Genomic DNA, 13494 nt, shown 5'->3' with positions numbered 1-13494 from the left:
ACCCTCCACCATATGGGGGACAAGGGGAGAGCAACGGACTTGAACTCATGCTTCCTTCATGCCTGAGTGTCCAAGTTGCTCCTTTACACCTGACAGGGGGGAGTTTCCCTGGTTGGACGTAGCGCGTGGAAGGAACACGTTATTCCAACCAGTTCCTTTCCCCTCCATCAGGCGCCCCGGCTGGCCAGGGGGAGGCAGTTTAGAAGTCATGATATTGACGGGACAGATCATTACCTTGACAGGCAGTCCCTCACTGGGGAGAACCAGATCCTTTGGTATTCTGCAGGTCAGTTCATTCAGCAGAACCTGGACATTACAGTCCACACCACCGATGGTCATGACGATCTTCATGCACAAGTTCACTGCGTTCAGCTCCAAATGCTGCAGGGAACACAGTTTGAAGAACATTTCCACCCTTTAGTGAGTGATTGATTGCGTCATACACTTCCTCAAAGAAACAAGTTCACCTTACTTCAACTTCATCTCCATATTTATATGGGTTCTTCTCACTATACTAGGATTTTAGCGTTTCTGTATTCTCACTCTGTGTTTCAGAAGTGCGCTGATGAAATCTATCTGCTGATGAAATCTATCTGCTGATTACATTAATCTGCAGATTACATCAATCTGCCGTTTACATCACCAGTAGAGATTTCAAACAATTTGCAACAACAATGAGGCAACAACCATGCACACAAATTTTGCATGTTAAGAATCCTGGATGAGAATGAAAGGCTGTAAGTTTCCATTAGCTTGAAATCTCTGCTTATGATGTCATCAGATCACATGAGTGAGGAGTCGGGCCGACTGTGCTATTTTTCACCATCATTTACTGCATGGATTGTAGTCGTTGGGTGGTGGTATAGGATAATATTTTGGGGGGCCTCTAGCTTGGGCGGATGTTCCGACAAACACAACTGGCCGTGTTCATGGGGGGGTGATCCCTGTCACTCGACTAGAGAGAGTGACTAGACAAACGTTATGTCCACCCTGTGAAACACCTCACTGTCAGGTGAAAAGAAGCAGCTGGAGACTCAGAGCAGTCACGTAGTCTACACCCTCCCCACATGAGTCAGCATGAGACTCATGAGCATGAGACACATGTGGTGGAATTGGTGTCACGACTAAATTGGGAAACATTTTTTAAATAAAGATAAAACATTAATATTGACTGTGCAGATTTGCTGTTAACCTGGCCTGTGTGGAAAATAAACGAACAACCTCAATCCTAAACTAGAGGCATACATGAGTTGAAAATGATGAAGGACTGGGGGGAACATATACGCACATGCAGTGACACTTCATTCACTCCCGGGATGAGCTTCAACACTTTGTCATTCTCAAAGGGAATGACTTTGAAGTCGGGGTAGTAGTCAAAACGTGTCCTCCAGAGGTTAAGGGCTCCGTCCATGTCAAAGGACATGCGTCCTGTGTCTGCCTTATCTTCTGGAAACACAGGGGCTAAGCACTCCATGTGGGTAGCATTTAGTGTATGACCGCACACCCGGGTGACCTGTTTAGGAAACAGTGAAAATAATCACAACAAATAGGCACGATCACAAGCCAATGCCAAAAGACAAGATTATTGACATTAATTGATTCACAGACAGACAGTTTTATTTCTACCACACTGAACATAAGAAAGATGTTATAAGACAGTTGTTGAAGAATTATTTTCCATAGAATAGCAGAACTAATCATAGTGTAGCAGGATATCAATACACCAGGATGAAGTCAGAATGTTCCCTATGATAATATTTTTTATAGAACTTTTTCATTTCCTTTTTTTGTGTGCGACTGTGCGCGCAAAATGAGCCGATCTACTAGCTCACAATACATCACTATACAGCACATTGTGAGCTTGAGGATTGACTATATTTCATTTGTTTTTCAATAGCATATACCGTACCTGAGATTGATTGGTGGGGGATGTGTATTTGACCACAGTGTGGTACACGGAGTCTAGGTTTCTGCCTTCAATCATCAGCCTGGAGCCACTTTATGAGAGAATAAAGAAAACACTTAAAGTTATGTCCAAAAAGGTTGATTATAACCTATAATGTTGTAGTTCATTTATCAGGCCAACAAAACTATGAATTTACCTTGACAGTTGGACTCTTACTGAGCTGCGACATTATACTTTATGCCTTTGCTTGTAGCTTTATGCACCTTACTAATGTCACAAAAACACTGTTGCTTCTGACAACACGACCAAATCTCAAAGATAATTTCAAGTTTTACTGACCAGATAAATTAACTTTTAAATAACAGAACATTATGGTAAGTCTGTTTGCAGGCAGTAGTTTATTTTACTGCAATGGTGTCGCTCAACTCAAAGGAGACAATTATTTATGTCATGAAGCGAACGTTACACTTCTAGGAAGATAATATGACTTTGCATTGGAATATAGTTGTTTTCCTACCGCCTGAAGCTGCAGAGAGGGGAGACACGGGTGATAACAGGGTTCTCTTTGTAGACAAAGGTCTTGTTGTAGACCACGGTAGAGCTGTCAATGAGGACCATCACTACTTTGTCACCCACATCTTCCATAAGTTGAGAGAGGCACACTATGGATGATGTATCCCCACCAGACCTACACAATATAACAATATACACACGTTCAATAGTGACAGCTGGGCAAAGGATAGCTAGGGTAAACTGGGACAGTTATTGTCAAGGTTTGCATTTTTCATGTCTAATCTGGAAGAAACAGCACAGTCCACATGAATGCGGATCATGATCGGGATGATCATGTTTTCCAGTTCAGGTTGAAAACAGGGTAAAAACATGGCAGGCAGACCTATGGAATTATTTAATATATTCTAGATATATGCATCAATCATGACTTAAACTGGATACAGATCTGCATTATATCTGGTGACATTATGTAACCTTTTTTATATACCAATACAAAAACATTGCAATGTCAATTTTTCCCAATATTGTTTACCCCTAATTCTCATTTCCCTTAAAGACATGTAAAGACATCGCAGAGACCTCATTGCAATAACACATTATACTTCCAATGTAAATGTCTTATTCATACTCTTTACCTTTGAACAACACAGTCTTGGCCACCAATGACAACTCTTCTTTGCACCCCCGAATTCAGATGATTTCCTGCCAGCGTGACCATTGTACCCCCGATTATAGGTCCATAGTCAGGATGGATTTTTGTTATGATAGGCTCCTGAATGGAATGCAGTCCAACTTAGTGTTAGTACATTGATTAGTGTCCTCATCCACTCATCAATAACAAGAACAAAGGCAATATGCAGGTAATATGACGAACACAAGCATTCAGAAAAGGGTACCGCACCACAAATAAGAAGCCTTGCATGTGTGCTCGTCCTTGGATGGAATAGTGATGGTCTGCCTTCTCTTCATGTACTTCCACGGTGATGTTGAGAGGATGGGTTGGTGCTTTATCCTGCCGTTGAAGCTTACACACTAACCTACAGTGTATGGGTCACATTCAGATGTGTTTTTGGTCACATGTGTGTATGAGCAGTGAAATTGTGGCGTGGCAGACTCTACCACGCTCTGGTAACAATGTACAACATACAGTGCAATACGTTCATAAAAGTTCTAATACAGAAGTAAGCAAGTGCCTAATAGTTACTAAGTAGTAATATAAAGTTTAGATAACTTAATAAACCCCCCAAAATCCTCAACATACGCAGACATTGGTGTAATGAATGACCATACTAGCATTTAAAATTGTAGAGTTTGTATTTGCACCTTCCCCGGGGTTTACTAAGGTAGGATAGGATGAGCACGATCGTGCGTTATGAGGTTGTAGATCAGCAATATTTTCAGCGTTACGTTAGGGTTCAAATGACCCCCAAAGTTTTAAAATGGTATTCATATATTAAAATCGTCCTAACCAGGTATAGTAATACAGATTTATGTGTCTTTGTTACTCACTGTTCACTGTTGCTCTTTGCAGGGAGGACAGCACAGGGGGTTTGTCCCACTCTCACCACATGGGTTTTGTCGTTGACGATAGGGGGCCGTGACTCAGACTGAAACTCCCACCCACACAGAGTCAGTTCCGTCTCGCCGTCGAAAGGTGCAGTCTTCGGGAAAAACTACACAGACACAACAGCAACCAGTGAGAAGAACTGTGGCCTTGTAGCTGACCTCCATATTATCTTTTTATTGTGACTTGTAACTAAATAATAACTACATTGCATCCATGGGAACAGTTTTGGTTTGGTTTGGCAACGATTGTTCATACTTGCATCTCCATCAACTGCCATTTAATGCCTTAAGATTGTCAAGCAAAAGTAGCAAGAATAGAAAATCTACAAGTTCACAATGCGTCGCATTGTGACCTATTCTCACTATTTCTGCATATTTCCATTGCAAGTTACGGTTTTGGACATACAAGGTTTCCACTCGACAGCGACATAAAAGCGAGCAGCATTGTGTGCTCTACCTCTCTGAGGACAGGAGCGCAGGCCTGGTCACTCCACTCCACTCCACTCGACGTACACTCGTGTTGCCTGGAGCAGCCACCTGCACACCAGCCACACTCCATGAAGCGCGGGGCCTTCAGACAGCTGTAACATGTCACAAAGTGTGCACATCCTGGACCTGCAGGAGGCACGCTGTACACCTAGACCATGATGGAGGGAGAAACAGCCAGAGAGAAATTGAAGGGAAAAAAAAAAGTTTTTGTTTCAATGCTAATAATAATAATAATATTAAAGACAAAAGGATATTGACTTCTATACCGAAACTCAAAAGTTCAAAACTAACCTAAAAGAATGGCTGACCTATGAACACCTTGGTAGTAGCATCTTCTGCCCCCCGCCCCCACCAGTCCTCCCTCTGACAATATACCATTTAATGCTACTGAGGTATGTATTTTGGATGAATTGAGTACAAATGGACCACAATGGAAAGAAGCCCTGGACGTTTTTTTGTGTTATCCTTTTAGTATAACCTTGTCTGTACTGTACTGTTAACAAACTTGTATTACCGGTAAAGTATTATCGGTAAATCAATGAATCAATCAATGAATCAATCAATCAATCAATCAATCAATCATTCAATCAAGAATCCTCACGGATTCAGACCAGTTGTAGCTGTTATAGTTGCTATTGAGAAAAGCACCTTATTTCCAGCCACAAAGAGAAGAGAGGTCTCTGAACGAACAGCTGCTTCCCTGCTCACCGGGTCCTCTCCCAGGGAATAGTTGGCAAAAATGGTAATGCGGTTGAGAGACAGAATGACCTACACGAGTGGAACAGAAAGAGACATATGTTAAAGTGATGTTGCGCTTTGGTAGAACATTGGGTTGAATATAACTACTCATTGGTACATAAACAAACTCAAACAGAGCAGATTCTTCTTCCTCGTCACACACGTTATAGTCTATAATATTGGTGATCTAAGGAGGTTGGTGAGCTCGAGAACTGCCATCAAGGCCGGGTAATATAACCAGGGCAGGCCTGTCACGATTACAGTGTGACAAAATCACCTAACCGCAATTATTTGAGATAAACGCAATTATCAACTAGTCCCGCCATAGCCCCCGCACTGCATGTTGGGAGAGATACAGCTTAATGTAGGGGTCACCTATTGCTGTGCAACATCCCCCTCATGTTCTCACCACCCATTTCGGCTACACCACACACACTAACCTACACAATTCTCCACCCGCAACACAGAGCCCTTATTGGCTAGCCCGCTCACATGCCGATCCCCACGCAGCAAAACACAGCTGTGATTGGCCAGCCACACACACACACACACACACACACACACACACACACACACACACAACATCTCATCGGCACAACACGCATAGTCGGATGCCAAGTTCTTCCGAGCATTATTTCCCAGTCCCTCCACGGTCTCATAGTAAACTCGCAACAGTGTCGCAGGGTTCACACTGTGGAGGGTTTTTGGGGGGACTTGAACTGACATGTGAGTGACATTTGTAAATTACATTTGTTCCATCGTTCAATGCCAAAAACACAATTAAATTGTGTTTTTGTCGAATCACAATGACATTTAATCGTCACATTTTGCAATCTAAATATAATACATCCATCTGAAATGTTTACATAACAGGACTATGATTTTGTTCTACATTTGCATAATCCGCTTTGTATGTGTTCATTGATGAGTAATATTGATGAGTGATTTTGGTTACTACTAGTAACATCAACATTGCTTTAACACAGAACGAATTGATCAATTTAGAACTTGATCAAACACACCACCCCATAATGAACACCGCAGGCCATAAGTGTCCCTTGTAGTTTTTCCCCTTGCCACATTGCTACCTGCAGAATCCTGCCGTCTGAGGTGCCCAGGTGTGCCAGCGTGTCACTGCCCAGGACGGTGACCAGGACGGAGGTGAACAGAACATCGGTCATCCTCTTGTTGAAGAGGTCCACTCTGTAACAGGGCTTCGACACCAGAGTGGGTTTGATCCTGCATGTGTCGTTGAAGTCTGGGCTCTGTGCAACACAAGAGAAAAACACACTCACATTCCGTTCTTACACTATTACATCAGTAATTAAAATTCATTAAAATGTAATTAACACAAATAAACAAACTACTGTGTAGTGAAATTATCACCAATACAAAGGATGTAATTGTCGATAATGTACTGGCAAGATAATACAGGCATAAACATGATAGTTTGTTGTTTAGGGGGGTACGTGAAGCAGTATTTACAGAGGAAGTGTCCTGGTTTGACGCCTCCAGCCATGACTCATGAGAGTACAACCAGGTCATTGAACAAAAAACTCTGGCTCCGGAATGTCATATAGTCACTTACTGTCTGTAGTGTACTACTATTTTAAATAGTGAAAATATGTGTGGATCGGCTATGTTCACTACTTCTGTGCGACATGCACTCTTGTATGATTAAGTAGGGCATTCATTTACAAAATAACTAGTTTAAATATGGATATACAATTAAGGTTTCCGCCGAATAGCAACAATATGTTAGCTAGGGCGATGATTCTCAAACCTTTTCATTTCAGGGACCCGCAGTTTTATGTGTATTATTAGGCTATTCAGATACATTTTGTCTTATCTCTGGGACCACAATCTACACTGTAAAGTCTTCCATGTTAATTGTAACACGTTAGACCTGAAGTTGACAAACAGTGAACTAGGAGACTTCTCAACACAACCCTATCCTGAAGTGAATATTCAAAGCAGATGTTGGGTATTGCTCTATCACCATGATTTGCACACGGAATGACAGCGTATGATGTACGAGGGAAGATTCTTGGCAAAGTGGCCAGTAAAATGGGACGTGGTTAACCACTTATATACTTCATTAACCAGAGTGCCAAAGCGGTCTACTAGGCTCCCTCCATTGTTTCCCATCTACACACCCAAATACAAACCCAAACCAAAAAGTAGGAATAGGGTCCTCACCTCACCCACCCAAGGGACCACTAAACCATACGAGTGTGCGGGTTCCCTTCTCTTTTCATATGTTACTTTTTGAACCCAGCACCTCCATGAAGTGATGTGCGTATTTTTCTATAACCACTAAACACTGTCTCACACTGTCAAGTGCTGTGAGTTTCTGAGATGTTTTAATCATTTAAACATATATAGTAACCTAATAGGCCTTAACCTATAGTCTCGTGGCTCTATACTAGAAGCGTATATAAGCGCATATTTCTCGTTATCTATTCGCCAAAACTGTCACGTTTTCAGGTGGGTTGCCATTTCCAATTTCATGTTTCACTTGTTTATCTTGTATCACTTCTAGAAATTCTCGAAATCGAATGAAATTGGTATACAGACATTTTATTTTGTCTTACTAAAGAGCTGGAGAGATAGGAAGACCCCTCTATACAATGATTACCATCAGAATATAGAGATAAACACTGCTCCTTATGTACTCTTCCCTCTCCTATCTTGTGTATTTTGATGATTTCGTTTCATGTGTAAAATAAACAAAAATTATCTGCACTTCCTTTTTACATAATAAAAACGTAAATTGACTTGCTCCTTATGTACTCTTCCCTCTCCTATCTTTTGATGTATCCGTTTCCAGGCACTCCAATAAAATGTGTGAAAGGCAAAGCCCAGCACAGTCTATAACCCCCCAACACACACACACACACACACACACACACACACACACACACACACACACACACACACACACACACACACACACACACACACACACACACACACACACACACACACACACACACACACACACACACACACACACACACACACACACACACACACACACACACACACACACACACACACACACACACACACACAGAGCTCCATGTTTTTATTGTCAGGATTTATAACTCTGGCGTGTTAACCCCCCAGGTGTAGTGAACACATGGCTGTACTTACAGACTGGAAGGCATAAAGATAAAACCACACCTTTCTGTTCTGTAGCACAGCCAACAGAATCATCCAACATGTTGTCCTTAGACTGTGACGATAACGTTATACTGCAGTAGTTTGCACTCTACTCCACTAACACACTGATTCCTATTGAACCATTTAGACTGCAACGATAACGTTATACTGGAGTAGTTTGCACTCTACTCCACTAACACACTGATTCCTATTAAACCATTTTTTCCTTGGAGCCTGATCCTTCTTACATCTCACTAAAAACCAGAACATATACAGTAGGCTACCTCCAAACAGATAAGCCCCCCCTCCCTAGTATGTATTCATATGCGCAAAAGTATTTAGTATTCATTATCTATGCATTCAACTTTATTCAGGGAGATAAATCAGTGAGTCTCACTCATATCTTCAATTATAATTTGGAGACATGGAATGTAAACAGTTCCCACCCCTATTTATTTTTTAAAGAAGGCATTCATCAATGGTTGATGCCTGAAACTCCACAGAGTGGAAAACTGGTGTGGCAATGTTCAGGTCACAAGTGACTCATCAGTCCCTCCTTTTCACACGCACCTTATTTCCTGAACACTGACTGTTGCCATGGCACTGTATGCTGAACTCCCATACAGTCTAACTTACCGTAACTACTTCATATGAGTGGTTCGACACGACCCATAAGGGTCCATTTGGTTCCTAACTAATATCTCTAAATCTCTAGCTAGGTACCCCCTGGAATTCCCTCAAGTAGCCCTAGGCGTCCCTGGACTCCACTTTGAGAACAAATGCTTTTATTGCTTTATATGATGCCATCGCCTCTCATCATAACTGCGTCTTAGTTAGTTATACTATGTTTGTTGACTTGGTACTTCCTGTCTGTGCCAGGAACCTTTGTACTCTGATGATGATGACAGCCCAGTATCAAAATAAGAGGAACTTATTTCCAGATTTACATAATTGTTGTATTGAAGTTTAATGTTCATATATTGAAGTTTCCAATAATATACTTAAAAATGTATCTATCAAAATGTTATTGTTTCCAATTTAATTATTTCCAATATACATACCTGGCTGCTACATACCTGTATACTGTCTGTATATCTTTTTGATTATTGTTTCTATTCTGGTTTTATTTTCTCTTCTTCTCTTACTCTACCCTCTCTTCTCATGAAAAACTACAACATGATGGAGCGTGCACACAAAAACTTTATTTGTGACGTGACCCTGATTCAGATATCTGTCAAAACAACAACTCTCCAAAATCAGGATCAACATCGTAACCAATAATCTGTCATCGGTCGGGTTCTACTCACTTCATGTGGGCACATCTCACAGGGGTGGAAGAAGTGACACAGTCCTCTGGACAGCTGCTCTGGTCCTTTTCTGCAACAGTCCTCCAGACCATCATCGATCGCCTTGTTTATATACACCATGGGGAAGGCGCACAGGGCTGAGTTTTTTTGGGGACGTCCGTCCTCACCCATCTCTGCAAACACCCCATACAGTACAGGTTCATTCTCATCCGTCATCCTCAGATCATTTGCCAAGTCCGTCCCGGCTCGACCTAAGTATGCCGCCTGGAGGGCGTTGTACACAGTGTACACCTTGTAATCTTCCCTCTGCCGCCTCCTGCGTTTAGGTGCGTAGCGGCACTCCAGGACCACTTCCCGGTACATCCACGGTTCCGGGATTTTAACCGGCAACCGTCCCAGACGAGTCTGAAACACCGGGCTGTTCTTAAGGGGATCCTCCTTCTGAAGGGACAGAAAGTAGACGTACTCCTCGGTTGAGAAGCTGTAGATGTAATCGATGGGATAGGACGCCTGCAGTGCGGGGAGCACCGTCAGGCCTTTCGAGACCATTTCGAAACCATCCTCAGTCGAAAGCGGCCTCAGCACCGATAACGACCGCCTCGGGTACCTCTGCGCCACATCCTCATCCACAGAGGCAGCGACAAAGAAAAGTGCGGTCCGACCGTCTTCGACGATGCTGACCCTTGTGCCCTTTGGGCTGGCCACACAGTCACGACAGTCCGTTGGAGAGTTCACCTCTTTTCGGAATAAACATTGAGGCGTTGGAGGTGAGTTCTCCAAATTAAGGAAGTAACAGAGACCATGTTGATTACTCCCACAAACGTACAGGTAGGGCAAAAATCCAGGGTCCAGAATCAGTACCTGATTATCTGTATCCACCGGGTCTTCGGGGTCCGTTTCCACGTCACACACCCCACACGTTGTACATTCCGCACTGCCCACAGGGCCCGTGCGCACCTCCCACAGTCTTTTCAGGTCGCCATTCACTGCCTCGATGACGTTACGTGACGCGACGTATACCTCCCCATCGGATGAGTTCACTGCTATGTTCTGTATGGGAGTTTCTGTTTGAAAGTTGGGTAGGGAGTAATTCACGCTGAAGTCCTCCAGCCTGCGAGGTTTCACAGGGCACAGTCCTAAAGCAGGGTGTGATTGTATCCACAAGCATATTGTCAGTACAGTGGGCCACAGGACCATCTCCACACAGCGGTCCACTGGGAGTGTATGTTACCTACAGGAGACGTGTCGCACCAAGCACATGCTGGAGACCAGCAGGATCTCTGTGTGGGAAGAGAGAGAGAGAGAGAGAGAGAGAGAGAGAGAGAGAGAGAGAGAGAGAGAGAGAGAGAGAGGAATGTTGGCATTTGACTGGCTGAGTAGTAGTTAAGAATTACTCCTGATTCAACACAGAGAGGTTCAAAGCTTTTTAAGTTAACATGCACACTGCAAACAATTTAGCTTGTTAAACTGAGGAAAGAGGGGAATAAGTCCATAAGGCAACAATGCGTAAAGCAGGGAAAAAGCTCTATGATAGAAGCATTTGGATTCTTGTTTGCTTTCTGAGCTTAAATGTAATAATGATTGACTGTCTTCGTTCCTGTGTCATTGTTTCTGTATGTCTTTGTGGGTTCAAGATAGACACAAAGTGTTTATATAGCAGAATATAGCATAGCAGAGATGTGGAGTTAAGACTTTAAGTGCTGTGCCTAATAGGAAGACCACAGAGGGAAGATAGAATGCACTGTGGACAAGACATGACATGCTGCATCAAGTTGACACATAACCAGGAAACACATACACAGGATACAAATGAACACAATAACACATTGACTACTACAATAATGACACACTTGACAGACAGGTGACAAATGTATCACTTAAAAAAAAGAGATGTACTGTGGTCATGTAGGACTGCGACAGGTTGTACTGTGGTCCTTGAGTAGAGTTGACCTGTAGGCTGGGGGACCACTGGTGGGCCGTGAGGGTATAGCAAATTGGCCCCCAAATAATTGGCAAAACACCATTGACCAAGCCAGAACACATTCAATTGATTGATCACAAAAATAAACATGCTCTGAAAATGCATGCATGCAGCCTGTACATCTGACCACTGGCTGTCTGTTAAGCGGTCAGGTGATTTTAAGTGGGCACTGATCCAGAAAAGGTTGAAAACCAATGCCTTATAGTTATAGAGAGGTGGGCAACCACAGATTGGGCTATGTATACGTACAACATATTTAATTTTAATTTGCCTAATGTAAAGGCAGTGATGTTCTCACTATGTCTGTATGTCCCACACTTTACTTTGAGTATATGACGTGTGTGTGTGTGTGTGTGTGTGTGTGTGTGTGTGTGTGTGTGTGCGCGCGCGCGTGTGTGTGTGTGTGTGTGTGTGTGTGTGTGTGTGTGTGTGTGTGTGTGTGTGTGTGTGCACACACAATAATATGTTTGTTGGCATGATGTAGGATAAATCGTTAACGCTGACCAGAGCTGCCATGATGTGAATGTCAGTTAGTATCTGTGTAGCAACTTCCTGTAGCACCAAATGTATTAAAATCTGTCTGATGCAACGCTAAGTGAGAACTAAGAAATATCTTCGTTTTTAGAAAGAAAAGCGTAGCCTGCAACTCCTGGCAAAATACAGAATGATTTGTGTCATTATTACTATTATAATAATAATAATAATTCGGAGTAATAAACACAGACTAGCCTACTACTGTTTATATAAATTTAGTAAGTCGGCGAACAGTCTCACAAAGTTATAGAAGTCGCAAATGCACATCGTGATCTTACCGTGGTTTCTTTTGATCAATCGTATTCGTGTATCCAGACGACTCAAACTGCGATGTGAGTGTCAAACCAACTCCCACAGGACTGTAGCGGGACACACACACCTGTGTGGGCACGGGGCGTAGGCTGGCACTTTGGCACAGATTTATTATTTACTCCTTGGTTCACTCACTCACTCCTGTCTGTCACGCCCCGTCCGTGACACGGAAGGCTGGAAACAATTGCGAAATACCTTCCTTTCCTTTCCTTCACTTCTATTAATATTTCATATAGTTATAGGTTATCTAGGCTGCCGGCAGTGACTCGCCACTATAGGCATATGTAAGTGATGGAAAAAATACCCCAAGTAGCCCGTGTCTGCGCCAGTGCGCGCCTGTAGGATTTTTGCCAAAAATGCATTGCCTAGAGGAGGACAGTTCAGTGAGTATACTCATACATAACCTAGCAGCGGTGGTATGAAAGGAATGCTTTCTTTCTGATCGCCAGACTGCCTCCTTTTAAAGTAATTATAATATAGGTCACAGCCACTATAGGTATACAGTATACACACGTGGGAGATGTTTATTTTTTCAAAAAGCAATTTTTTGCATTCACATAATGAGGCAATAGAAGTTAAACATCTACTCGTAAATCCAAAGTCCAGTAATCAGTCTAGTTAGTAGGCCTAGTAGTTATAGGCCTATCTATCCTACCAAAGGCTATGTGTCTGTCCCTGTTCACACTTACATGTATTGATATTGTTTGGTTGAAAATGGGTTTTCTTACTATTTTCAGTGGGTTGCTAATTTCAGCCAGTCAGGAGAGAGTATCTATACGCATACCCATCTATCAGCTTCAAATTTACAATGTTTCAATTCAGTTCCAATTGTGTCTCCTCACTTCTTTGTGTCATCATTGATGACAGGAATTGTTGATGATGACTCATCAACAATTCCTGGCTGTATGAGTTCTTTGAATAAAGAGCTGGAGAGATGGGGGAACAAATATAGTATAGGCCTACTAGCAATGATGAATTTAGGG

The 13494-nt window shown here is 42.6% G+C and overlaps 1 protein-coding gene across 4 annotated transcripts in view; it reads right to left on the bottom strand.

Moving 5' to 3' along the window:
* The window catches only part of LOC308330374 (macrophage-stimulating protein receptor-like), a 22684-nt gene extending 10067 nt beyond the window's left edge, over positions 1 to 12617 (bottom strand). For all 4 annotated transcript variants that reach the window (XM_080785220.1, XM_080785222.1, XM_080785221.1 and 1 more), the window contains exons 1-12: positions 12478 to 12617; positions 9685 to 10964; positions 6301 to 6477; positions 5123 to 5242; positions 4443 to 4622; positions 3929 to 4092; positions 3321 to 3456; positions 3055 to 3191; positions 2424 to 2594; positions 1910 to 1997; positions 1289 to 1513; positions 235 to 381 (exon numbers count right to left, since the gene is read on the bottom strand). In XM_080785220.1, coding sequence (XP_080641346.1) covers positions 235 to 381; positions 1289 to 1513; positions 1910 to 1997; positions 2424 to 2594; positions 3055 to 3191; positions 3321 to 3456; positions 3929 to 4092; positions 4443 to 4622; positions 5123 to 5242; positions 6301 to 6477; positions 9685 to 10881 — 2742 coding nt within the window. In that variant the 5' untranslated portion in view covers positions 10882 to 10964; positions 12478 to 12617. The remainder of the gene's footprint in view (positions 1 to 234; positions 382 to 1288; positions 1514 to 1909; positions 1998 to 2423; positions 2595 to 3054; positions 3192 to 3320; positions 3457 to 3928; positions 4093 to 4442; positions 4623 to 5122; positions 5243 to 6300; positions 6478 to 9684; positions 10965 to 12477) is intronic.
* Positions 12618 to 13494: the final 877 nt, after the last annotated feature.

This window comes from Protomyctophum bolini (genome assembly GCF_963924005.1).
Source record: "Protomyctophum bolini genome assembly, chromosome: 2".
Lineage (NCBI taxonomy): Eukaryota > Metazoa > Chordata > Actinopteri > Myctophiformes > Myctophidae > Protomyctophum > Protomyctophum bolini.
The sequence above is the reverse complement of the archived record's forward strand: the minus strand, read 5'-3'. Positions and strand labels throughout refer to the sequence as shown.